This window comes from Hypanus sabinus, chromosome 8 (assembly GCF_030144855.1).
Source record: "Hypanus sabinus isolate sHypSab1 chromosome 8, sHypSab1.hap1, whole genome shotgun sequence".
NCBI lineage: Eukaryota > Metazoa > Chordata > Chondrichthyes > Myliobatiformes > Dasyatidae > Hypanus > Hypanus sabinus.
Window position 1 is genome coordinate 79,125,540 of NC_082713.1, and position 27,228 is coordinate 79,152,767.

Genomic DNA, 27,228 nt, shown 5'->3' on the forward strand with positions numbered 1-27,228 from the left:
AGCTTGGCTGAAAGATTGCTTCCTTGAATAATAAGTGTTATTTATAAAATAGGTCTATTTCATGATTGGGAAATTTTAGAAAATATTTATATTTGGGATTGACTTAATTGAATAATTTTAGGGAAAGCTAAATCAGGGTGCTTTTTTTTTAAGCTTTGGTTTGAAAATGATTAATTTTTCAAGAGTTGAGAATTTTTTTTTTTTTTTTTAAATAATTTTTTATTGCATTTTTAAATGATTACAAAGTATGAAAAAAACAATGTATATAACCCATACCCCCTCCCCTTAACCCCTCCCCAAAAAAAAAAAAAAAAAAGAGTTGAGAATTGTCCTAGGATTGTGAACTATTGGCTTGCTGCATTTGGTATAATACTGCTGATCACTTTATGTTGCTGTTTGGATTGCTAACAGTGCATCAGGACCTATAATTCCGACTGGCTTGCGGTCAACTACAAATATGAAGCCTACGCTGGGGATTTCAGATCGTTGCCAAGGTAAGTCTGATTTTGGTCTGTGGTGGTTAAACTTGCCAAACTGTACACAAGCGACGCCCTGATCTGTGTCGTCCCCAGGGATTCCTTCTCTTGCAGCTCTGTCACGCATGTAGTATTTTCACCGAACCAGGGCGGATTTACTAGAAATCAAGCCATTTGCTCCATCATTTGTACCAGCTCAATATTGGAATAGTAGTAACTTGTCCCTGCACTCTTTACATGGCTCTGCTAATTCTTCCCCTTCTGATATTTACCCAGCTCCCTTTGAGAACACCACAACTGCTACCATCCCTTTCTGTGTGTACATGTTTTTCTGCCTTGTTCTCGTGTCATCCTCTCCATCGTGATCTCAATAACTCATCCAATCAATTGCAGTTTCACCCAACCCCTTCACTCTGTCTGCTCCAATTTGTTTCATTCTGAGGTGAATCAGAGGACGTTGCCGGTTGACTGTCTTGGAGTGGAATTGCCTTTGCTGTGGGGATGGATTGCTCAGAATAATGGAGTTGTAAAACATTCTTTGAGTCAACATGCCCATGCTGACCTTTGCTCTCATCTATTCTAACCCCTTTTACCTTTATTAGATCCATAGCCCATGCCTTAGGGATTCAGATCCTTCTTAAATGCTTGCTCCCTAGTGATATGTGGTCTAGAATTTAATATGCAGATATGCCACAATGTGATGAAATACTTTCTACCGACTTTCCTCAGTTCAGCCTTACAATCTCCACAAAGAGGCAAAAAAGGCTGGTTGTAAAAACATTCTGCAAATTCTTTCTGTGACCCTTTAGGCTGTAAAGCCAGTCCAGAAGATTGTATAGATTTTTCTTCTAGTGACGTGATGTCTCTCCTGATCGGTGATTGGCTCAGCTCATGGTTGAAGGTGTGCAAAGACTCAGTGCCCACTACACCAGCTGCCAACAGATCCCAAACAGTCCTGAGAAAGAGGAATGTCTCCTCTCCTCGCTGCATTGCCTGATACACTGGGGACCCCACCCTATTAATGCATAGGGAGCTGAAAAGGGGAGATGCAATAATGTGTCTCACAACAGAGGTTCTCCCCCCCACCCCCAGTCCAGTGTAATTATGTTATATTTTTTTATTTCTTCCTCTTGGCTATTAAACATGTTTTAATTATTGTTTCCCATAGCAAAGTGCACCAGCCAGAAAAACTGCCAGTGCAGCTGTTTGAAGTTGATGAAGAGGCAGATAAGGAGGAAGTAAGTCGTTGCCGTTTCCATTAGTACATGTGATTCGGAGGAAGTGTTGAGGTGCATGCAGCGAGTGGACGGTAGCCTTCACCTCATTTAAACTGGGCAATTTGTGAAGCCAAACGTCTGGAGATCCAGTTAACTCCTTGCAAAGAGCAAGTGATTTAAAATGATATGTACTTACTGGCAGCTGGAAGTTGTCTCGAGCAGAACCTGTCAACAGTTGGGAAAGCCAGGGCTTAGAGGGTTTGTGAAGGGGTGATGAGGTATCACCAAGGCGTAGGCATGTGTGCCAGGGGATGGAACCCAGCAAAAGATTGATCATGAGGATCTTGTCTCATACAGTCAAAGTTTTATTTTTAGTTTACTCACTTCTTAGCGTCTGCTCGGCCCCCTGACTCAATATTCACATTGAAGCTGCTCTGTTGTCCCCACCTCATGTATCCCATGATTGAGCAGCTCTTCCTTTGCTCCTGCATATGTTGAAATTAGGCACAGCAGGAATCTGTGTGGAACTCCCCCAACATTTGCCATTGAGTTCAGGTTGGTGTTGGAGATATTACAACCATGAACCTGTTGAATGAGATTCCACAACATCTCAGTACTCACCATGATGGCAAAATTCACCAATTCTCCACTGCCTTGTAGAGTTATACTTAACCTTGGACCATCTTTTAATCCTTCTACATGTGGTGAACTACATATACCTGTCTGGACACGCCCCTCTGCTGACTGCTTCTGTGGCTCCTCCCACAGACCCCTGTATAAAGGTGATTGGAGGCACTGCTCCTCCCTCAGTCTCCAGGATGTTGTGTGGTGGTCTCTTGCTGCTAATCGTGGTCTCTTGGAGCTAATAAAAGCCTATCATTCACCTCCCGTCTCCGAGAGTTATTGATGATGCATCACTACGCAATAGTCTATTTAGCAATTGTATAATCTTTTTCACTTTGAGATAACAGTTAGAGCATTCCCATTTGAAAGAGTCGTCAGAGTTGCAAAAACAAGGTGCTGGAAACTCTCAGCAGGGCAGACAACACTGTTGGAAGTGAAACAGTTACTTGGGATATGGAGTACTTTCTGAAAATAGAGAAAGGTTTCCCCTCTCTTAGTACTGTTGAAGGAAACAATTTGTGAAATGTTTCTATCTCCATAGATGCTGTGTTTTCAGTATATTCAGTTTTTATTTCAGATTTCCTGCACCTGTGATTTTCAAACCCTCAGAAGAGTGTTGTACATATAATATGCTAACAAGTGGAGTGCTCAACTTAACATCCCAGCTATCTTAAACATTAGTTGCTTATCCTTGTCCTTCGTCCCACCAGGATGGTGCATCAATATGCTCTCAGAAAGGAGGGAACATCAAAGAAGGGTGGCTGTATAAAGCTCACATGAACAGCACCATTAGTGTTTCAATGAAGGTAAGATCACACCCCTGGTTTGGAGAGGGAGACCTACAGTGGAATGGATGGTTGTTTCAAATTGAAAACAGGAGTGGTGTATCATAAGATCACTTCCAGGCAGTAAAAGAAGACAATGTAATACAATTACTTATTTATATTAAAATATAAGGATACAATTTCAGGAGCTGGGATAGGCCATCTAATCCTTTGAATTTTCTGCACCATTCAATGAGGAGATGGTGATCTTTTACCTCATTGTATTTACAGGACTATTCCCACTATCTCCTCATTGCTTTAAAACCCAGATAATTCAACAGACTCAGGATTTAGGTGAGGCAAAATTGGCAGGTGTTCTGGACTATTGAATTTTCCTTCTATGATTGCCTCAATTCTCCATGGATGCATCTTGGCCTCCAGCAATTGGTTTTTAATCACTTTTATTAAGATGTTTCGCAGTATGGTGATAAATTTACCAATGACCCAGAAGAGTTGAAAATAAGCATAGGAACCAGGGTCCTGGTGAATAAAAAGGAGGGGGGTATGTATCAGGACCAGAGTGAGTAGATGAGGAACATGGTACCCATGATCACAATGAGTAGGGTCCCAGTACTGTTACATAGAGTTTGCATGCCCTTCCAAAAGTGAGTTGGTTCCCACTGGGTGTTCTGTTTTCCTCACACAATCCAAAGAAGTGCTAGTATGTGGAAAATTGATTTTTAGAATCCAGAGAAAAATGGGTGAGAATAAAATAGAATTGGTATTGGTGGATTTTTGATGGTCAGTGGGCTGAAGGGACACTGTCTGCATAATGTAGCTTGAGATTCAGGATAGGTGCTGCTTTACATACACTCTAGTTTGTAACTGGGTTCTCTGACTTCCTGCGTATTGTAGGAAAGGTATTCATTTATAATTTGCTCGGATATGAATATTTCCAGTGGATTCCCTAGTGCCTTGAGGAAAGCCAGTTGAAGCATGACTTTTTTTTTTGCACTGTTACTCTTGTTTATGGTGATCCAAAATGCTTAGATTTTACGCTGTGATTTATTTTTCATTGCAAAAACATTGCAAGAATTTATGTGTTGACAGAGTTTCAAACAACGTCATTGAGCAATAGCATCAGTGGTTGAGGGGGAAGACCTGTGTTGGGAGTTGAGTTTGGGTGGAAGTGGACAGGTTATGGTGGAATGGTAAAGACCTACTCTCCAAGACGGGATTTAGTGAAACAGAAGATATGAAGAAAGTTTGCCATGGAGGGAGTTACAGAGAACCAAACTTGGTGACAAACATCATCAATGTTGGTATGGAGAGTGAGGGCAATAGCACAGAAAAAATTTAAAGCATTAATTTCCTTAGAGGTCTTTTAACTCTTTCTGAAAAATCCCTGTAATTGGCCACATGGGAACTGTGGCCACAATTGTTGTGAAGAGACAAGGGGACTCCTGGTCCTGGTGTAGGTCAGACTAGTGAAAGATGGTGGGTTCTTACACTGGATCTTATTGGCTGGGATTTCAAATCAGATGAAGTAAATTGTAGCTGAAGGTGCTACAAATACTCAGCAGATTAGGCAGTATCTTTGGGGAGAAAAACTGAGTTAATGTTTTGTTTTGAAAATTGTTCATGTTAACTGGGAAATTTACAAAATAACTCAGTTTTAAGATGCAATTAGAGTCAGAAGGAACAGATATGATGATGAGAATATTCCTGAAAGTGTGGATGGGGTAAAGGCTGCCCAGATGATCCCAGTTTTTGTGTTGAAATTTGGAGATAATTACTAAAGATTTGTGGCTATAGTAGCAGTTATTGGTCAACACTTATGTGAAGACTAAGGGTAAACATGGTGAGAGTAACATTGTGCTGTGAGATGAGCAGAATTTCTGCTAAGGAAGCATTCCTGAAAGGAGTAACAGTGTATTCAAAAGTAATCAAAACCAAAGGAACTGTGGACGCTGGAAACCGGAAATTAAAATAGAAAATATTCAAAACCATACAACAGGCACTGGAGTAACTCAGCAGGGCAGGAAGTATCTATGGAGGGAAATAGACATTCTGTGTTACAGCTGGAGACTGTTCATCTGTACTGGAAAAATGGAGAGATAACTGGTGTGAAAAAGTGGAGGAGAGTGGTGAAGCGAGAGCTGGCAGTTGATCAGTGAGGATTTAGCTTTGTCCTTTCCATTCCTCTCTCAATTTTCTTAATTTAAAAACAAACTTACTTTCTCACTTCTCACTTCCCCAACACCGCTGAAAAATATCTGACCTGAGACGTTAAGTTTTTTTAAAGTTAAATTTTAGATCTTTAATTACCTGTTTTTATATTAGATATGATTATTTTCATTATGCTTTTTTGGTAACAGTGTGCTACTTGCTCTCATGTCCTTGCTTCACATGGCTGTCAATCTGGACTGCCAAATTCAGTGTGGGATCTAGTATCCCTTGTAAGGCTTGCGTTTCTATCAGTCTAGTTTTGTAGGTGAAGATCAGTATTGCATTATTGAGTGCTTTAAATTTGACAGTTTGATTGCTTGAGAGACAATTTATATCAATAAAATAATTATTTGTTTTTTTGTAGGTATTTAAGAGAAGATACTGTTACCTGACCCAGCTTCCCGATGGCTCATACAGTCTTTGTTTTTGCAAAGATGAGAAAGGTTTTAAGGAGTCCAAAGGATCGATTTTTTTGGATTCCTGCATTGATGTTGTTCAGGTATAACTTATACGTTTTTGTTAGTTAGCAATCTGAATGCATGTTATGTGCAAAATCAAAACCAGTGCGTTCAGGACAGGTCAAAAATGGTGATTGAAAATGCACACGCCAGGAATGGCGTATGGTCTGTGTATAGTAGATGGGTCTCTGTTATTTCTTGCTGCTTGTATCATTCAGATGTAGAATCTTATATTAGACTGTAAATATACTAACAATTTGCACCCTAATCACTCAGATTTATCTTGTGTAGCTTTTGGATTTTCATATCTGGTACCATCATTCCAAGGTGTTTAGTTTTTAACGTCTCTGGTAATTGGAAATATTTCTGTCCTTTCCATGGAAAGAGACCTCAGCTTCTTCAGTCCCTCTGTTCCTGCTAAGACTCTTCTGCACCCTCTCTAATGCCTTCTTATCTCTAGAATAGGACCCAATTTTCTAGATGTGGCTGAAGCAGAGTTTAATAAAGGTCTCTTGCTCATTTACCCTCTGCTACTATTTAGAACACTTAGGACTCTACTTGCTTTTTGCCCACTTACTCAACTTCCCATTTTCCACTTTCAATGAGATATTCACTTATAAAACCAGAACTCTTTCCAGTGCTTTTAGGCCATCAAGAATCTAGCCAGTTGTGAATTAAAATATCTGAATACTCTGCTTCCACAGCCTCTTAAGGAAGAGACTTTTCACAGCAGTTCTTTTTTCTGAGAGCAGATATGGTGCCTCTCTTTCCAAATGGGATTTTCTCACACAAGAGGAAACTTCCTCTCCATGTCCACCCTGTCAGAACCCCTCAGAATTGTGTGTTCAATCAGCTCCACTCTCATTCCTGCAAACTGCAGCAGATGTAACCCAGCCCGTCCAATATTTCCTAAGAAAGCAACAAAGCTGTTTGAAGTATTAGTCTATTAAACCTGCATCTGAGCTACAGCTATCCTTGCATTAGCACCCTTCCTTGAGTGCGGAGACCTTGTACTATTCACAGTACTCAACATCTGAGACAGTTGGAGCTCAACACAGATAAGTGTGGAGTGGTTCATTTTGATGTCAAATATGATGGCAGAATGTTGTATTACTGGTAAGACGGCAGTGTGGAGGATCAGAGGGATCTTGGGGTCAGAGTCCATAGGACCCTCAAAGCTGCTGCGCAGGTTATCTGTCTGGTTAAGAAGACGTTGGCCATCAACCGTGGAATTGAGTTCAAGAGCTGAGAGTTAATGTTACAGCTGTATAGGACCCTGGGCAGACGTCATTTGGAGTTCTGTGCTGAGTTCTGCTCACCTCACTACAGGAAGGATGTCAAAAATGTAGAAACGGTGCAGCGAAGATTTACAAGGATGTTGCCTGGATTGGGGAGCATGCCTTGTGGGAATAGGTTGAGTGAACTTGGCCTTTTCTCTTTGGAGCTGCAGAGAATGAGAGGTGAGGTGACCTGACAGAGGTGTACAAGATGATGAGAGGCATTGATCATGTGGATAGTCAGAGGATTTTTCCCAGAGCTGAAATGGCTAGCACAAGAGGGCATAACCTTAAAGTGCTTGGAAGTAGGTACAGAGGAGAATCAGGGGTAAGTTTTTACACTGAGGGTGGTGAGTGCGTGGAATGGGCTGACGGCGGCGCTGGTGGAGGCAGATACCATAGGATCTTTTAAGAAACTCCTGGATAGGTACATGGAGCTTAGACAAATAGAGGGCTATAGGTAAGCCTAGGTAATTTCTAAGGTAAGGACATGTTCGGCACTGCTTTGTGGGCTGAAGGGCCTGTATTGTGCTGTAGGTTTTCTATGTTTCTATATGATCTTACTAATGCCATATGTAACTGAAGAGCAAGCCTCTTTTTTTATTCAAATCCCCTGAATGTCAATGCTAGTATTCTACTGGTTTCATTTATTACTTGCGTACCTGACTATGAGCCTTTTCCACGTCGTACATCAGAGTACCCAGAACCCGCTGCGTCATTGAGTTCTACAATCTGTCGGTGATTGAATGCTGTTTTATTATGACCTCCTCTCCCTTAAGTATCTCTAGCTGGTCACCTTAGCTGCTCCACAATTGCTGCCTTCCACAATCCAACCATTCTCGGTGTAATGAAGTTAAAACTAAAATCCATATTACTTTAATGACAAACAGAAATTGCTGGGAATACTCAGCATCAGGCAGCATCTGTGGGAAGCAAAACAGAGTCAGTGTTTCAGGTCAAACAGAATTCTGATGAAGGAGCTTAATCTGAAACATTGACTCTGTTTCTCTTCCCACAGATGTAGCCTGACCTGCCGAGTATTACCAGCATTTTCCCTTTTGCTTTTGCACTCCAAGCAGATGCAGATCTTTTGAATTCTGTGTCAGTTATTGGTAACAATTTTACTTCCACAAACTCTTGATTCAGACTCCCTTAGATACAGAAGCATCCTTCCTATGACCACTTGATGACTACTTGTTTGATCACCCTTTCCTCTGAAGACTCCATCATTTCAATTCTGGTCCCATTATTGTTTATCTTATTTTGTAGTCCACTATCACTTTCTTTTTTCTAGATGTGTCAGTCCTCTGTGTGGCCTAGCCGTGGTTTGATAAGATTCCTGCCTGTTTGTAAAGCAAAATTCTTTTCCAAATGTAATGGCCAAAGTTCAGTTGACCCATTACTGGAATGATCAAGGAGCTGATATCCGAACAAGTGCCTTGTATTATGTGGCTTGAACTGCTTCCCAGTCTAAAGCAACACAGTATAGGTTGCCCATGTGGCATTCTTAATGGAAACAATGAAAGGCATTGACTTTTTCCATTAACTGAACTAACATATGCAAGGCATTAAGTAAAGCCTGAAGAAGACTCTCACTAACTGTCCCATGGGCCATTTTAAAATCTTCTACCACTTTGATTGTGTTCAATTTTGCCATGCAGGGAAAGCTGCTGGAACTAATTCTGCTTCCTCCGTGCAGTGCTCCAAGATGCGGCGATATGGTTTTGAACTGCGAATGCAGGAGAAGTGCAGTTGTCACTTGGCTGCAGAGAGTGAGCAGGAAATGGAAGAGTGGATATCGACTCTGAGAAAGGTCATTCAGAGCAACTTCGATGGCTCGGCGTCAGAGAGGAGGATTGGCGAATTGCCTGAGGGGGGACCAGGTAATTAACCCTTATATTGTGCTGTTGAGCCAATTCCATGATTTTAGAAACCTCGGGGCAGCAGAATGAAGTTATTTAATAACTAAAATAAGACAAGCATTATAATATCTTGCTGGCAGTTCAACAAATTGATAGTGAGGGAACACCTGAATGTAGTGTTGATACTTGCTGTCTTTAACTAATGAAAGATATACTTGCCAAGGATGGAATGCAGTAAAAATTCATTAAGCTGCTTCCTGGAATAACAGGTTTGTCTTATGAGGAGAAAATAAATAGATTAATCCCCTATTCTCAGAATATAAAATGATGAGATACAATTTCTTTGCAACTTGCTTATTGAGCTAGATGTGCTGGATGTAGGGAGGATGCATCCCCCAGCTGATGAGCATAGAACTGCAGGTTCATCTTAGAACAAAGGGGTTAGAAGTTTAGGATTTCAGTGAGGAGATGTCTTTTCAAAGGGCTGTGAATCCTTGGCATTTTCTTCCCCAGAGTTCTGAGGAGGCTCAGTCATAGAGATTGATCAAAACATATCTATAGGCTTCTGAATATTAAGGGAAATCAAGAAAATGAAGAAAGTTCAGAAAGTCACCCACAATAAATGGTGGAGAAAGTTTGTCCTGCTTTTTTAAATTCTGTATGATTTATTCTATATATTGTTCTTGATTACTCATATAGAAAACCCTTGCCTCAGAAGGTAGTTGCGGAGGCAGTTCAAAAGAAGATTGCCCTGTTAAGAAAGGCAAAATAGGTTGGGTCCCCTATTCTTTGGAGTTTAGAAGAATGAGGGTGATCCTATTGAAACATACAAGGTCCTAAGGGAGTTTGACAGGATAGATGTTGGCATGTTTTCACGAAAGAAAGTCTTAAAAGAGAGGATGTAAATACAGTAAGGGGCTGGTCATTTAAAAGTGAGATACATGGTAGTTTCTCCTCTGAGTGGCAAATCTCTGTAATCCTCTCATCCAGACACTTGTAGGGGCTGCATCATTGGGGATAGCGATGTGGACTGTTAACAGTTTGTTAGACTCGATTGTAAATGCCACTGATGTCAAGTGTGAAGGATAATCTTGGAGTTATAGTGTTGTACTGCATTAAACAGGTTTTTCACCCTTTCACATACCTACATGAAGCTTTTAATACTTTTGAAAGATTATGGTACTAGGAATGTGGGAAGATGACACAGAGGAGTTGGGAATTGGGGTAGATCAGCCATAATCTTATTGATTGGCAGAACAGGCTTGAAGATTTTAGTAGCTTGCAGGTCTACCCTGGGGTAAACAGTAAGCCATTTGACAATATAGGATTAGCTCAGACTATGGTTCACCGAAAGATTTATTGTGGAGAAGTATGGTGTTAAATTGATTATGGACCTTATAAACTGATGCATTTTGGAAGGACTGCCCACGATTGAGGCCATGATTTTGAATAAAGTAGTTGAGTAGAGAGACTCTTATCCCATATACACAAATTTTAATGATTATAGAAAAATTGGTAAGATGGTTAATAAAAAAAAAAGTGATTTGCCCACATTTACTGAGACGAATGTTACGTATTAAAATATTTATTCCTTGTAACATTCCAGTTAGCAATCAATTCTCTGTTAACTCAGAAGGACACCCCATCTTTAAAGTTGGCAAGGCTTGTAGGAGGCAATAGAAGTGCCTTTTAGATGAACATAAAAGATCAAATGCAATTACTTGAAGCAGAGGAAGGCAGTTCTAATGCTCTTGTGGTTTAATTTTTATCGCTAACCCAACATCACCAAAAATACCATCTTTTTTTGCTGCTTGCCTATATAGTTATGTGCATTCTCTCCCCAGCAGTGCCTAGCCCCTCCACACCACCCTCAACCTCCCCCATGGCTGTAGAGTTTTCTGAACTAGGCCACACAATTAGAAGGTGCAAATTCAGTACTTTGATTTCCATCTTGTGGGACCTTGGATGATCTGCAAACGTGTGTTTGATTTCTAGATGAAGACTCCATCAGCCAAGGAAAATCTGAGAGCATGATGGAGAGTCTGGAGAAAAGTATGCACCCCGAATTAATGAAGGTATTCTCGTTTGTAACAATTTAATGAATTTTATTGGGAATGCACATTGGTGGCTAGTGTGCATGTTAATCTTGGAGTTACAGAGTTGTACTGCATTGAAACAGGTCCTGCAGCCCGTCACTTCTATGTGTGTTTATCTATACGAATCTCCTTGCCTGCATTAATTCCATATCTCTCTATGTCCTACTCATTCAAGAACCAGTCTAGATACTTTTTCAAAGCATTATTTTTCTTGCCTCCACCACCTTCTGTGGCAGGTCATTCTAGATGGTAACTAACTTATCCTTCACATCTCTATAAACCTCCTCCCTCTCACCTTAAACTATGAATTCTATCTACTCTGATATTGTCACTTAAAACTTATTAGTCTCCCGCGGACTGGGGAGAAAAAGACCAAGCATTAATTCCTATCTCCTGATAATCCTCATTAATGTTATTTGCATTGTCTTCAGCTTAATCACGTCCATTCTATAGTGTGATGGCAGGAACCATGCACAACATTCCAAGCGCAGACTCACTAACGTTTTGGATAACTATAACATAATGTCCTAACGCTTTTATTCAGCATCTTCACCGTTAGAAGGTAAGCATGCTGAAAACCTTCATCACTAACCTGTCAAGCAGTTTTCCTCTTTTCAGAGAATAATGCACTTCAATGTATTTCTCTATTCGTCAACATTACCAAGAGCCCTGTCATTCACTGAGTATGCCCTGCCTTGGTTTAACATACCAAATGCAACACTTTGCACCTGTCTATGTTAAACTTCATCTGCCTGTTTTGTATTATCAGGCATAGATTTTCAGCTTGTAGTGGCTGCTTTGGTTTACTTATTCTGTGTGGATGGCAGTGTGGAGATACCTCTGTACCAAAGGAGGTTTAAGGCACTTCTTCCCTCCATTAGCCTGCAGCTCACCGTTGGCAAGGTGTAGCATCTGCTTAGCACCTTATCCTCTTCCTTCCCCCTCCACACTCGAACAGGGTCATGTGAGGCCATAGGAGCAGATGGTACATATCACAAGTCCTGATTATGCGACCACTAACGCCAGGCAGGCAGGCAGTCCCTGAAGAGTGTCGACAATAATTGCCCAGAAGAAGGCAATGGCAAACCACTTCTGTGGAAACATTTGCCAAGGGTAATCATGGTCAAAAGACCACGATGGTCCACGTCATACAACATGGCACATAATGATGATAACAATGACATTCCATGTGTCAGGATATGATTGAGAGAGCAGTTATGAATAGTTATTTGCAAGCCTGCTTCATAACACTTTTGGCGATGTAAACACCTTTCCATTGCATTAGGTTTCAACACTTGATCTGGGAATCTCCACCCCACCCCACCCCCATCTCCCACCTTTTATATCTACTGCTCATTTTTTTCTCTCCAGTCCTGCCAAATGGTCTCAGCCCAAAGCGTTGACTGTCCCTTTTTCCATAGTTGCTGCCTGACTTGCTGAGTTCCTCCAGTATTTTGTGTATGTTGCTTGGATTTCCAGCATCTGCAGATTTTCTTTAGTTTGTTCTTGAGCCACTGTTTGCAAGCTTTCTACTGCTTCCGCTTGCTACAAATTCTGTCTATTCAATGGATTTTGGGTGAATTCCCAATGCACATGCCACAGATTTAGGAGGGGAAGCTCAGGTGAATTCCTGTTCACGGTCTCTCATTTTTGAATTGTCATATTTTACTTGTGAAAGCTCATTGAATGTTAAAAATTAGCATGTATGTAGTCCCTGCTTCAAGTCAATGGAATGTTGTTCAGAACATGTAGTTGCATTTTTGACACTGCTGTAAGACCATAAGATATAGGAGCAGAATTGGGCCATTTGGCCCTTCGAGTCTAGCCTGCCATTTCATCATGGCTGATCCATTATTCCTCTCTGCTCCAATCTCCTGCCTTTTCCTCATATTCCTTCATGCCATGACCAATCAAGAATCTATCAACCTCTGACTTAACGATTCATAAGGATATGGCCTCCACAGCTGCCTGATGTAAAGAATTCCATAGATTCACCTCTCTAAGGCGAAAGAAATTCCTCCTCTTCCCTGTTCTAAAAGGACCCCCTCTATTCTGAGACTCTGTCCTCTCTCACCATAGAAAACATGCTCCCCACATCCACTCTATCAAGGTCTTTAACATTTGATAGATTTCAATGAGGTTATCCCCCCCCCCCCCATTGTTCTGAATTCTACTGAATACAGACTCAGAGCCATCAAATGCTCTTCATATGACAAGCCATTCAGTCCTGGAATCATTTTCCTGAATCTCCTTTGAAACCTCTCCAGTTTCCACACATCTTTCCTCAGATACGGAGCCCAAAACTGCTTACAATACTCCAAGTGAGGTCTCACCAGTGCTTTTATAATGTCTCAATATTGCATCCTTGCTTTTATATTCTAGTCCTCTTGAAATGAATGCTAACATTGCATTTACCTTCCTCACCACAGACACAACCTGCAAATTAACCATTTGGGAATCCTGCACAAGGACTACCAAGGCCCTTTGTGTCTCAGTGTTTTGTATTTTCTCTCCATTTAGAAAATAGTCAACCCTTTCATTTTTTCTACCAAAGTGCATGACCATACATTTCTGATGCTGTATTCATCTGCCACTTCTTTGCCAATTATCCCAATTTCCAAGTCCTCAGTAGTGTCTCGATTTCCACAAAACTATCTGCCCCTCCACCTATCTTCATATCATCTGCAAACCTTCTAAAAAAAAATCTATCAATCCTATCAGCCAAATCATTGGCATATAACGTAAAAAGAATTGGTCCCAATACAGACCCCTTTCAACACCACTAGTCACCGGCAGCCAACCAGAAAAAGTCTCTCTTTATTTCCATTTTTTGCCAACTGCCAGTTAAATCCTGCTTTATCCATGTTAGAATCTTTACTGTAATACCACGGGTTGTTAACTAGTTAAGCAGTCTTGTGTGTAGCATTTTGTCAAAGGCCTTCTGAAAATCCAAGTACACAATGTTAACTAATTCTTCTTTGTCTGTCCTGCTTGTTATTTCTGCAAAAAATTCCAACAGATTGTCAGGCAAGATTTTCCAATGATGACTGCAGCCTATCTTATCCTTAAAATCAACTCCAACATCTTCCCAACCACTGAGGTCAGACTAATTAGTTCCCTTTCTTTTGCCTCTCCCCTTTCTTGAAGAGTGGAGTGACATTTGCAACTTTCCAGTCCTCTGGAACCATTCCAGTACCTAGTGAATCTTGAAAGATCATTATTAATGCTTCCACAATCTCCTTGGCTACCTCCTTTAGAATCCTGGGGTGTACACCATCTGGTCAAAGTGACTTATCTACCTTCAGAACTTTCAGTATCCCAAGAACCTTCCCAAGATACCTTGAATTTCCACTATACTGCTAGTGTCTTCCACAGTGAAGACTAATGCAAAATATTTATTCAGTTCATCCTCCATTTCCTCCTCTCCCATTACTACCTCCCCAGCATCATTTTCCAGTGATCTGGTATCCACTCTCAACTCTCTTTTACACTTCATGTATCTGAGAAACTTTTGATATCATCTTCAATGTTATGGTCAACTTACTTTCATATTCCATCTTTAGCTTAATGACTTTTTTGTTGCCTTCTGTTGTTTTTCTATAAGCTTCCCAATCTTCTAACTTCCCACTAATTTTTGCTCTGTTATAAGCCCTCTCTTTGGAATTTGTTGGCTTTGATTTCTCTTGTCAGCCATTGTTTTGTCTTGCCTTTAGAAAACTTCTTCCTCTTTGGGATGTATATATCCTGTGCCTTCCAAATTGCTTCCAGTAATTCTAGCCATTGCTGCTCTGCCATCATCCCTGCCAGTGCTTCATCCAATTAATTCTGGCCAATTCCTTGCTCACACCTCTTTAATTCCCTTTACTTCACTGTAATACTGATACATCTGACCTTAGCTTCTCCTTCTCAAATTTCAGGGTGAATTTGAACACTTGCTCTTCAGGGTTCTTTTACTATAAGCTCTCTAGTCAATTCTGGTTCATTGCACAATAGTTGATCCCCTGATGGGCTCAACCACAAGCTGCTCTTTTTAAAAAAAGCCATCTTGTAGGCACTCTAAAAATTCCCCTTCCTGGAATCCAGCACCAACCTGGTTTTCCCAACCTCTCAGCATATAGAAATCCCCTATGATTATTGTAAGATTGCCCTTTTGGCATGCATTTTCTAACTCCCATTGTAATTTGTGGAGTGCATCCTTACTACTGTTTGGGGGTCTGTATAGAACTCTCATCAGGGTCTTTTTACCCTTGCGCTATGGGCATTGTGCAGAGAGATGGAAATGAAGGGGTGACAGAGGCTGATAGAGCCACTGACTCTGAGCAGCAGGGACCTGATTTCAATCCAGACCTTAATGCTATCTGTGCAGAGTTTGCATGCTCTCCCTGTGACTGGGTTTCCTCTGAGTACACTGGTTCCTTTCCACATCCTAAAGACACTGGGGTTAGTAGGTTAATTGTGTACTATAAATTCTGTCTAATGTGTTGAAGGAGAGGATATGGGGTGATTAAGAAACAGGATTTAGGTCAATATTTATTTGATTGTTTGCTAGTTGGTGCAGACGGTGAACTGAAAAGCCTGTTTCTGTCCTATGTTTCTCTGTCAGGTTGAACAAGGAGGTGAGAGTAAATGGGTATTGAAGGGGAGAATTATTGGGGGTAAAATCTGTTAGCAGTCATCAGAGCTCATGGCCTTGTAACTTGCATCTGTTGACTTTGTGCTTCTCACCCATCGTCTCATAACCCAAGTTCTGTTGTTTATGAACATAACTTTGAACGTCTCTAAAAGATAATGGACAAGTTCCTGGTATTGTAGATACTGGCTCATCAGTGAAGCTTACCAGAGTGGAAAGCCCATGAGCAGGACGATGAGTGCTGGTTGTACCTATCCTATTGTAGCATCTGTGCCCCCAAATTACCCCCGTTCGCCTAGGGTGAACCGCCGTCACCCCATCAACAGTAATGCACATTCGTACACGCTGGCAACACAAATATCAGACAATACACCAAAGGCGAGGAAATAATTACAACTTTATAGTTATTTCTTAGTGATGGGTTAGTAGAAACAGATAACCTAAAGGCGCCAAATCAATAAGTTTATCAGTTTGTGCACATAGTATTTTAATACATTGGAGCTCACGCCCCCGGTTCCATCCACAACAACCTTCCGTGACTCCGGCCACCGTCCAAACTGCCGACATCCAGTATCCGCCACCCTGGAGCTGCTGACTGCTCCTCACACCTCCGTCTTCCTCGCTCACCTCCCAAAAAAAACTGCAAACTCCCACTCAGCTCACGCATACAAGATAGCATAACAATTCTCCATTGGTTAGTTCCCCCCTTATCTGCAGTTATAACCCAAACATTCCAGATACAGAAACCCATTACAGCATTAAATAACATTACAGAGAAGCTATTTCATCGTAACAATACAGAGAAGCCATTTTGTTAGCCTGAACAGTTAACACCACAGTTAATGATACTGGAAGCCCTACACTACTATACATTTGTACAGTCTCAGATTACATTTCTGCAGTGAACTTATTTAGTACATCAGTAAAGGAGGGTGGGATGAGAACTTACAGACAGCAAAAACTGGGTGTCGTACTGAATTGCTACAAGGTAAAAATCTAACAAGTTCTACTTGTAGCCACACAAATCATCTGTCATTACCTTCTCACCACCACCAAAACCATTCTTGCTTAATCTCTCCATGTATCTGTATCATACAGTTCCTATGATCTCTACATTCCTCTCCTTCCCTTCTGTCTGCCCTAAGATGTGTCCAATTTCAAACATAATGGCTAATAGTTGTCAAGCTGAAACATTTGACTCTTAGTTCTCCACAAGTACTGCATGACCTTCCACGCACTTCCACATTTCTGTTTAATTTCACATTTCCAGCAAAGAGCGAAACAGCAGAATTACCTTTGGCCATAATGTCCATGTTAATCATTAAATACCTATGGGCACTAATCCCATTTACCTGCACTTGCTCTATAACAATCTTTTTGTACCATAGTGATTCAGGTGCTTGTCCAATGTTGTGAAGATACCTTCATGTTAGAATGTGTTTTACAGTGAAGTGATTTCTATCTAAGAAACATCTATCAGACTTGTAGAATGACAGCCGTAGTGTCAGATGATCATTTAGGACAATACTCCTTCATCTTTAAACACAAAGTCATCTTATATCAAAATAAAATAATTTGAATCTCCTCAGATTCGTATTACAGTTATCAGGTGCTGATAATGCTATCTGTGGATATTTGAATCCTCAGCCTTCAACTGTGCTGTAAGGAACAATAACAACATTTCCCCTCTCTTTCCTTTCTAGTATGCCAGAGAATCGGATTACCACAACAAAGCCAGCCGAAGTGAAGGCAGATGTAAGCTGTTTCCTTTGGATGCAGAGGCACAGGTAAACCTGGCAGCAGAGTAATCTCTGTAAAGCATTGTATTCTGGCATGTACCGGTATTCTACCACCCTCCATACCCTTCAGTAGATATTGAATGGAGAGTTTTATCTATAGTTTATGAGGAAGAATGATCATTTTCTTGAATTTGTATCTACATTTGCAACCTCGATGAGGTCAGGGTTCAGTGTATTGATTATACAGAACCAGATCAGGTTAGTTGTTCTCATTCAAAGCTATAAATGCATTGCCCTGACAAGAGCTGTTCCATACAACCTGATTTCCGATTTTCACAATTGCAACCTAATGAGTACTATTTTTCTGTGGGGCCTTCCCATTCCCAATTGAAAGATGAATTTTATTTTGTGTGTCAGTTTTCACAAAAAACAATCCGTATACAAATTTGAATTAAATTCATCTGCATGACATTTCATTAACAGTGAATGGAACCATCTGAGAATTCTGAATTGTTGATTCTACCTAGCCTTTTAAATATTATCTGTAAACTCTCAGATTACAGTTTAACAAGGAATATTTTTAGTCATTAAAACACTGTTTTTAGCTGGTATCAGATTTTTTGGCACTTCCTTTGTGGATCTTTTGTTCTGAGCAAACCTTCTGATTTGGACCTGGTTGTGAAAATCTGCAAAATCAGAAACAAAAAGCATTACATGGATTCTTGATTTGCAAGTTAATTCACTGCAGAGAACCCAGGTTTATCTGTGTAGGTTATCCATTGCATCACAATCATCAGATCATTTGGAAACTTCCCTGTCCCCAATGCCTCTTAGAACTTTCGTTCATTGAGTGCAGACTGTAGAAGCAATCCAGTGAGTTATAACTCCCATTAGTGAATTAAGTAGAGCTCTTTGATACTCTACAGAAGATATGCGTACTCTATATGTACTGTTATTGGTCCCGCACTGGGTCTTGGCACTCTTCATGTGGGGGGAGGGGGGGGTTCACTTTTACTTTCTCCTTTCAAAGATATTCACCTTCTGCTCAGTCACAGACCCTGTTCACTGTGCCAATTGAGTGTAATCAGGTTTTCAGGTTCAGTCAGCTGGTCAGAAGACGCTCACTACTATTAAGTAGGTTAACTATTTAAAGGACAAAACAGACACTTAACATTCAGTAAACCTTTCAAGTTACTCTCGGTTTAAAAAAAACTTATCTAAAGTGAGTGTCCAAAGTAGCAGGATGAAACAGACACTAAACATACACACAGTGACAAGTACTGTACTCTTTCTAAACTGTGCACCCGAGCCCACTTTGCTGCAGTACACCTTCAGTGTTTCCATGGTACTGTTTGCCTGTAGAAACCTGGAGAACAAAAAGAGAGTGAGTGGTTTCCATGCAGTAGTTTTAAATTCTGCTGATGCCATGATGTCATTAGCTAAATGGCAGTGGTGGGAGGGGCTGCATTGTCCTTAAACGAGCCAATCCCCAGCTAGCGTGAGGAAGCAGCTTTCAATGAACAGGACAGATGGACCCTTAATGCAGCAGCATGAAATAGTCAGCTCCTTCACACTTCATACTGTGGCTGCAGAGTGTGAGATGCATCTTTTTGGCCTTTCATAGGAGCACCTATTTGATTGCTGTTGATATGATTAATATGTCAGTTTACTGAGACAGAAAGAGACAAAACAAGAATGAAATAAGGTGCCGGCTGAACTCTCAACATTTAGATAAAGCACAGCAATAGTTATAGACATCTTGTGTGTAATTCAAAACTGAAGGCAATGGTGGAATTCAGACAGAATTCACACAACTAAGTCTTAACAGAAAGTACTTGTATGATGGATTTTAATTAATTCTCTGGTTATCTACTTGTGATGTCAGCTATTGAAATCTGTGCTCTTTTTTAAGAAACTAGATTTTTCAGGCATTGAACCCGATGTGAGGCCATTTGAAGAAAGATTTGGCAAACGCTTCCTGGTAAAGTGCCACAACTTGACGTTTGCTCTCCAAGGTCTTGTCAGTGAGCAGGGAGATGGAACACAAACAAATGTGAGTTGCATTTAAAATTATCTACTCTTTGCCTCAATCTTTCCATATGAGAAGTAGTTGTTTTAACATGGGTACTGCACAAAATAAACCCTGTTTATATTACAATAAAAATAATTGGCAAAGGCTCGCTTTGTCAGAAAATTGTTCCCAATTAGATTGAACAACTTGGAGATGCAAGATAATCCCTTTACCTCCACAGGTGCTGCTTAAACTGTGGAGTTCCTCCAGCTGTTTGCTTTTTTGCTCTAAGTAGATTGATGTAAGGGAGAAGAAAGAGCTTCATATAACACATACTACAGCATCACAAAGTATTTCACTGTCAACAGATTACTTTTGAACTGCTATTGCCATTGTTAGGGTGAGGCAAAGTAAGTGATTAATTTGCACAGCAAGTTCCCACAGTGAGCAGTGGGCTGTTGTAGGATCCTTACAACACTGGAGGAGGTCAGGTAAGTCATCGTGGATGATCAAGGCAATTGGGAAGAAATACCAGTTCTTCTCACTCCTCAGTTTCATTTCTCATAGGATTAAAGTTTCAAACTTGCATTTGTAAGTTAGTAGCAAGGCTGTTGTTTTCAAGGAGAGCAGCTCAAATCCCACCAAATCTTCATGAAAGAAGATTCTTCCCTTCTCTCAGGTTCTACCCTTAATCTGCATCCAGTCATCTCTGATCCTGCTTCCTCTGTCCCCATTGTATGTAAGCCCCTTATCAGTCTGAATGACAAGAAGACTTCTGATAGTATCGCAAAATCTTTAGTCCAGCCAAGACGCGACCCCAGTATTTCATGGGCGTTGCAGTTATTATGTTAGTTTGGGGTAAGAGGCTTGAACCCCTGAGCCTTGATGTAAGAGCCATAGCTTTTCAAATGGTGATGCGCACTCTGACTGAATGAGAGGAAAGCAACCAACATAGACGTCTGGAGATTCTAGCGCACAACAACAGTTGTTGATTTGTCTCCATTGTTGGTCCTCCATAGGCACAACTGCCTGCGAGATGTAGGGCCTTTATCATGTGAAATGTGAAGAGATTCAGAGATTGGCAAAAGGACCAGTGAATAGCTATTAATCACATTTCAGCCAGAAGACAATGACTTATGTGACAATAATCTTTTGAAAAGAATACTTGAATGGATTGGAATTTCTGGGCATCTATTACCGTAATTAAAGTCTTCAGTGATCTGTGCTTATGGTGAGATTCCTGTGAACAAATATCTCAAACCGGAAGGGGGTTTAACATGTCTGGGGTAACGAGCTTCCTGCTTGTGGCAATGAATCTAAGTGGGGCTCATGGTGTACATCACTCACCTCTATGAGGATCTCTCCATGACTGATCTTTTACCTCAGCACTACCTTCCTGCATTAACCCCATGCTCCTCATTAAAATGGAAAAGTCTGACTGTGTCTTGGACATACAGTACTCAGTGACTGAGCCTCCACAGTGCTCTTGGGTTTGGTCACTTTGCACTGAAACAGACTCTCTCTTTGTTCTAATTCTGTTCTTCCTTATGAACTTTTGTTTGATTTATCCGCTTTCTTGTGAAGATTGTGTATGTGGTACTATGTGCCTGTGATATTGGTGCAGGAACTATTCATTGCACACGGACATGCATGTACTTGTGCAAGTGGCAGTAAACTTGACTAGACTTCCAGAGACTCATGTTCTTCTGGGAATTCCTCACATCTGTTCTGAATGGCCTACGCTAAATTCCAACACTATGACCCTCGGTTTGAGTCACTTCAGCTCGGTTAAGCATAAGCTCTGTATCTGCATTAAGCACCACAAAAAAATTGAATGTTTCATCAGGTCATTCTTCAGAATTCAATAATACGTCCCATCTGCTTAGCCATTTCTGATAGGAAAGCACCACATCCCATCCCAGGAATGATAACATTTGTTGTACCCCCTTGGTCACATATTCACTTCCTTGAGTAGTGAGACCAGGCAATATCCCAAACTCCTGGTGTGGCCTTCTATATATTGGTGAGACCCGATGCAGACTAGGAGACCGTTTTGCTGAACACCTACGCTCTGTCTGCCAGAGAATGCAGGATCTCCCAGTGGCCACACATTTTAATTCCACGTCCCATTCCCATTCTGATATGTCTATCCATGGCAAGATGAAGCCACACTCAGGTTGGAGGAACAAATACCCGCTATTCCATCTGGGTAGCCTCCAACCTGATGGCATGAACATTGATTTCTCTAACTTCCATTAATGGCCCACCTCCCCTTCTTACACCAACCTTTATTTATTTATTTATTTATCTATCTATCTATCTATTATTCATTCTCTCTCTCTCTCACCCCTCCTTTTCCCCCTCCTTTTCCCCCTCCTTCCCCCCTCCTTCCCCCCTCCTTCCCCCCTCCTTCCCCCCTCCTTCCCCCCTCCTTCCCCCCTCCTTCCCCCCTCCTTCCCCCCTCCTTTCCCCCCCTCCCCCCCTCCCCCCCTCCCCCCTTCCCCCCTCCTTTTCCCCCCTCCTTTTCCCCCCTCCTTTTCCCCCCTCCTTTTCCCCCCTCCTTTTCCCCCCTCCTTTTCCCCCCTCCTTTCCCCCCCTCCTTTTCCCCCCTCCTTTTCCCCCCTCCTTTTCCCCCCTCCTTTTCCCCCCTCCTTTTCCCCCCTCCTTTCCCCCCTCCTTTTCCCCCCTCCTTTTCCCCCCTCCTTTTCCCCCCTCCTTTTCCCCCCTCCTTTTCCCCCCTCCTTTTCCCCCCTCCTTTTCCCCCCTCCTTTTCCCCCCTCCTTTCCCCCCCTCCTTTTCCCCCCTCCTTCCCCCCTCCTTCCCCCCTCCTTCCCCCCTCCTTCCCCCCTCCTTCCCCCCTCCCCCCCTCCTTCCCCCCTCCTTCCCCCCCTTCCCCCCCTCCTTTCCCCCCCTTTCCCCCCTCCTTTCCCCCCCTCCTTTCCCCCCCTCCTTTCCCCCCCTCCTTTCCCCCCCTCCTTTCCCCCCCTCCTCCCCCCCCTCCTTCCCCCCCCTCCTTCCCCCCCCTCCTTCCCCCCCCTCCTTCCCCCCCCTCCTTCCCCCCCCTCCTTCCCCCCCCTCCTTCCCCCCCCTCCTTCCCCCCCCTCCTTCCCCCCCCTCCTTCCCCCCCCCTCCTTCCCCCCCCTCCTTTTCCCCTCCCTCCTTTCCTGTTCTCCATCACCCTCTGGTGCTCCCCTTCCCCTTTCTTTCTCCCTAGGCCTCCCATCCCATGATCCTTTCCCTTCTCCAGTTGTGTATCCCTTTTGCCAATCAACTTTCCAGCTCTTAGCTTTATCCCTCCCCCTCCGGTCTTCTCCTATCATTTCGGATTTCCCCCTCCCCCTCCCACTTTCAAGTCTCTTACTATCTTTTCTTTCAGTTTGTCCTGACAAAGGGTCTCAGCCCAAAACGTTGACTGTACTTCTTCCTATCGACCTGGCCTGCTGTGCTCCACCAGCATTTTGTGTGTGTTGCTTGAATATCCCAAGTGTGGTTTGTTTTCAAGCACACGAAAATCTGTCTATGCTGGAAATCCAAGGCAACCTCGCAAATCAGAATCAGGTTTACTATTACCAGCATGTGATGTGAAATTTGTTAACTTAACAGCAGCAGGTCAAAGCATTGCATCACGTAGCAGAGAGAAGAAATTAATAATAAATAAAATAAAACATAGAGAGAAAAAAATAAATAAAATAAAACAAGTAAATCAATTATGTATATGGAATAGATTAAAAAAACATGCAAAAACAGAAATACTGTATATTTTTTTAAAAAGTCAGTTAGAGTCCAAAGCTTCAATGTCCATTTAGGAATCAGATGGCAGAGGGGAAGAAGCTGTTCCTGAAATGCTGGAGGAACTTCAGCAGGTCAGGCAGCATCAGGACTGATGAAGGGTCTCAGCTCGAAATATCGACTTTATTTATTTCCATAGATGCTGCCTGATCTGAGTTCCTCCAGCGTTTTGTGTGTTTTTGTTGTTTCTTTGACTCAGATCTTGTTATATTCTAAAGGGAGTTTGCCATTTTAAGTTGATGAGAAGAAAGTAGTTCTTTCTAGTTCTAGGCTGATCTTTATCTTGTCATCAGTGCTACTGTTTTATTGGATTGTTGTTGGGATCCTGCAGTGCAAAAATTGGTAGTTTATATTTTCTGCATTTCAGCATTTCAGCAGTGACTGCCTGTCCAAAGTACTTCACTGGGATTGTTCCAGGGTTTCCCAGAGTAAAGTGAGAATGTACCAGGTGTTATGTAAACACATATTTGGTATTGCAGAGGGATCCACTGGCATATTAACCTATGCTCCGTACACCTACATTCCCAATTTCACTGTGTCAATGCATCCCACTTCAGGTTGAACCTTTCTTTGTGACCCTTGCACTGTTTGATACCAATAACAACTGCAAGATCTCTGAGGATTTCCACGTGGAACTGAATCCCCCAGCTGTGCGCCAGATGTTACAGAGCAGCTCAGAGGGAGCAGCTGAAAATGGGAAGACGAGCGAGGACCATCATGGCAGCCGCCTGAAGGGGATAGACGAGAAGCTACTCTGTTACCCGAAACAGGTAGGATCGCAGTGGTGGTGTGGATCTGCTACCCCCAATACAGGTGGCATCAGAAACAGTGAGCGGCATGTTACCCCTTTGAATGCTGGTGTCAGAGACAGTGAAGGGTATTTTACCCCTTTAAATGTTGAGAGTGACACTGGGTACGTTACCCCTTTAAATGGTGGTGTCACCAACACAGTGAGGGGTACATTATCACTACCCCTTTAAATGGTGGTGTCAGCGACAGTGAGGGGTATGTAACCCCTTTAAATGGTGGTGTCAGTGACAGTGAGGGGTACATTATCACTACCCCTTTAAATGGTGGTGTCAGCGACAGTGAGGGGTATGTAACCCCTTTAAATGGTGGTGTCAGTGACAGTGAGGGATACGTTATCCCTTTACCCCTTTAAATGGTGGTGTCAGCAACACAGTGAGGGGTACATTACCCATTTAAATCGTGGTGTCAGTGACAGTGAGGGGTATGTAACCCCTTTAAATGGTGGTGTCAGAGACAGTAAAGGGTATATTACCCATTTAAATGGTGGTGTCAGCGACACGTTACCTCCAATACAGGGAGGGCCATAGAAAGAATGAATGTATGCCACCTTAAGGTTCTGATTTGGTTTTGAATGATGATTCATCAAGCTGTTGATTTTATTTGGCCTTCCCCTTGCTTCCTGACTGATCAGAGAAGCAACTTGAAGAATACATTTGTGAATCAGCTTTTCTTCTTCTCTGATGCCTGTGAAACACCTGGAATATGAATGTGTTTCCCATGCATTCCTAACCACCACTCTTCCAATTTGGCTAACCTCTGTTTGAGAAGATGTATATCGAGTAACAAAGCAGTGGATGTTTGTGTACTAAGAACCAATAGTGTCACAGAGAACAGTAAAATCATTCAGAGAAACTAAATCCAGACTTTCACTACTTTCTCAATTGATATGCTTGTACAAATGGCAGCAAAATCAACAAGATACCCATCCAAACTTTGGATCATAATGGAAAAGATGATGACATTGCCCGTGTTCCATTGTTTGTTGGCCTGACAATTACAGTGAAACATTCAGCAATTGTTATCGTTCTGTCGCGAACCTATAATCACCTTGTAATTTGTGCATTATTGTGTATAAACATGGCAATGCACTGTGGTCACTAATAATCTCATGTTGAGAGCTTTGGAATAAGATCAGGTTGGTGAGGTTGCACCAAGATGGTATTCTATAGCCTTGCAATATTATTCCATCTTAAACCAAGGGCCAACATTATCAAAGGCAGAAAAGAGTAATTATAACAGCCAATGGCTTTGATAAAGCAGCTGTTTTGATTGCTGATCTAAAAGGTCAGACCCAGTGACCCCTGTGATGTGGGCATCCCCTTTGTTACCATTGATTTGGGGTTCTAGCCAGACACTGGCATTTAGTGCCTGAAGTCCTAAATCAGGTTCAATGGGCTTCTATGAATGAATCCAAGAATGTACACTGGTTTCTTATGGCCATTGTTTGGACTCTGATGTTGTCTGTGTGTATGTGTTTATTGCAGGGTATATTCTCAGTGACGGTCCCTCACCCAGAGATCTACCTAGTGGCCCGGGTGGAGAAGGTGCTCCAAGGGGGAATTGCACAGTGTGCTGAGCCATACATTAAAAGTTCTGATACAGGCAAGGTATGTACGATGCTCACAAGCCCCAGGCCCTTGTCGTAACGAGGACAGTTTCTTTGTTACATGTCAATTTGCTCAGCGTCTTCACATTTCACTTGGAGGTAGAATGATTAAAAGCTGAAGTGTTTTCCCATGTTGGGAAGCTGTAGGAGAGGATCGGTGGATTAAGGATTGTAGCTTAGAGCGCTGATGCAAGGGAGACTTAAGTGATTTTAGATGCTGAAATCTGGAGCAAAAGCAAACCAACTTCTAAAGGAAATCAGCAGGTCAAACGACATCTGTGGGAGGGGGGAAGGCGGGGGAGGAATTTATGGCATTTGCAGTCAAGATCCTGAAGAGGGAAGATGGTCTCAAACTGTAATATTGCTACTATCTTCAAGTTTGTTTATTGTCATCTGACTGTACATGTATACAACCAAATGAAACAGTGTTCCTCCAGACCACGGTGTACCCACAATATGTATATCCCACTCAGCACATACTGTAAAACAAAATATTACCACAAATAAGAAAAGATCAATCAAAATGCATGTAAAATGAATAACACAGGTAAGCAGTGGACAGCTGGCTGTCCTGTTGATGAAACCTTGGTGGGTATTCATAGTCTCACAGCCTGAGGGAAGAAGCTGTTACCCAGTCTGGCAGTCCTAGTCCTGATGCTGCTGGACCTCCTTCCTGACGGGAGTGGGTCAGAAAGATTGTGGGATGGGTGGTAGGGATTCTCAACAATGCTTTGGGCCCATTGTATACAAGATTCTAGTTAAATGTCACAAACGGGGTGGGAAGCTCCAGTGATGCTCTCGGCAGTTTTTACTGTCTTCTGTAGGGTCTTGCAGCCTGATGCCTTACAGCTTCTGTACACAATGATGCAGTCTGACAGGACGCTCTTGGTGCTCCTGGAGAAAGCTGTTAGAGTGGGGGTGGGGATGCCTGCATGTTCAATCTCCTCAGAAAGTGTAGATGCTGCTGTGCCACCTTGACTAGTGAGACAGTGTAGTTACGGGTTCAGGTTAGCTCATTCGTTACGTGCCCGCCAAGGAACTTTGTGCTCTTCACTCTCTCCACAGCAGAGCCGATGACGTGCAGTGGAGAGTGGTTGACCTGAGCCTTCCTGAAGTCCACAATCATCATGTCTTTTGCCTTGTCCATACTGAGACTTAGATCATTTGACAATCCTCTCTCTATGCTGACTCATCATTGTTGCTGACGAGGCCGGCCACTGAAGTATCATCAGCGAACTTGAAGATGTGGTTTGAGCTGGATCTGGCAGGGCAGTCGTGAGTCAGCAGCATGAACAGCAGTGGGCTGAGCACGCAGTCCTGGGGGGCACCAATGCTTAGCATGGAGCTTGAGATACTCCTGTCAGCTCGGACTGACTGGGGTCCTTCCATTAGCAAGTCCAAGATCCAGTTACAGAGGGAGATCTTGAACCCCAGTCAGGACAGTGTACCCACCAGCCTCCAAGGATGATCAAGTTAAATGCTGAGATGGAGTTGATGAATAGCTTCCTGGCAGATGAGGCTTTGTTTTCTAGGTGGGACAGAACAGAGTGGAGGGCTAAGACTATGACATTACCAATGGACCAGTTTGAGGGCAGGTGAACTGTAAAAGGTACAACGTAGATGGAAGGTGGGATTTTATA

At 42.3% G+C, this 27,228-nt stretch overlaps 1 protein-coding gene across 2 annotated transcripts in view; it reads left to right on the plus strand.

The window, feature by feature from the left end:
• The window catches only part of dock11 (dedicator of cytokinesis 11), a 307,563-nt gene that overhangs the window by 68,053 nt on the left and 212,282 nt on the right, over positions 1–27,228 (plus strand). For both annotated transcript variants that reach the window (XM_059977401.1, XM_059977402.1), the window contains exons 4-13: positions 412–494; positions 1,645–1,714; positions 3,028–3,123; positions 5,675–5,809; positions 8,745–8,928; positions 10,903–10,982; positions 17,337–17,420; positions 19,285–19,425; positions 23,730–23,942; positions 25,467–25,589. In XM_059977401.1, the coding sequence (XP_059833384.1) occupies positions 412–494; positions 1,645–1,714; positions 3,028–3,123; positions 5,675–5,809; positions 8,745–8,928; positions 10,903–10,982; positions 17,337–17,420; positions 19,285–19,425; positions 23,730–23,942; positions 25,467–25,589 (1,209 nt within the window). The remainder of the gene's footprint in view (positions 1–411; positions 495–1,644; positions 1,715–3,027; positions 3,124–5,674; positions 5,810–8,744; positions 8,929–10,902; positions 10,983–17,336; positions 17,421–19,284; positions 19,426–23,729; positions 23,943–25,466; positions 25,590–27,228) is intronic.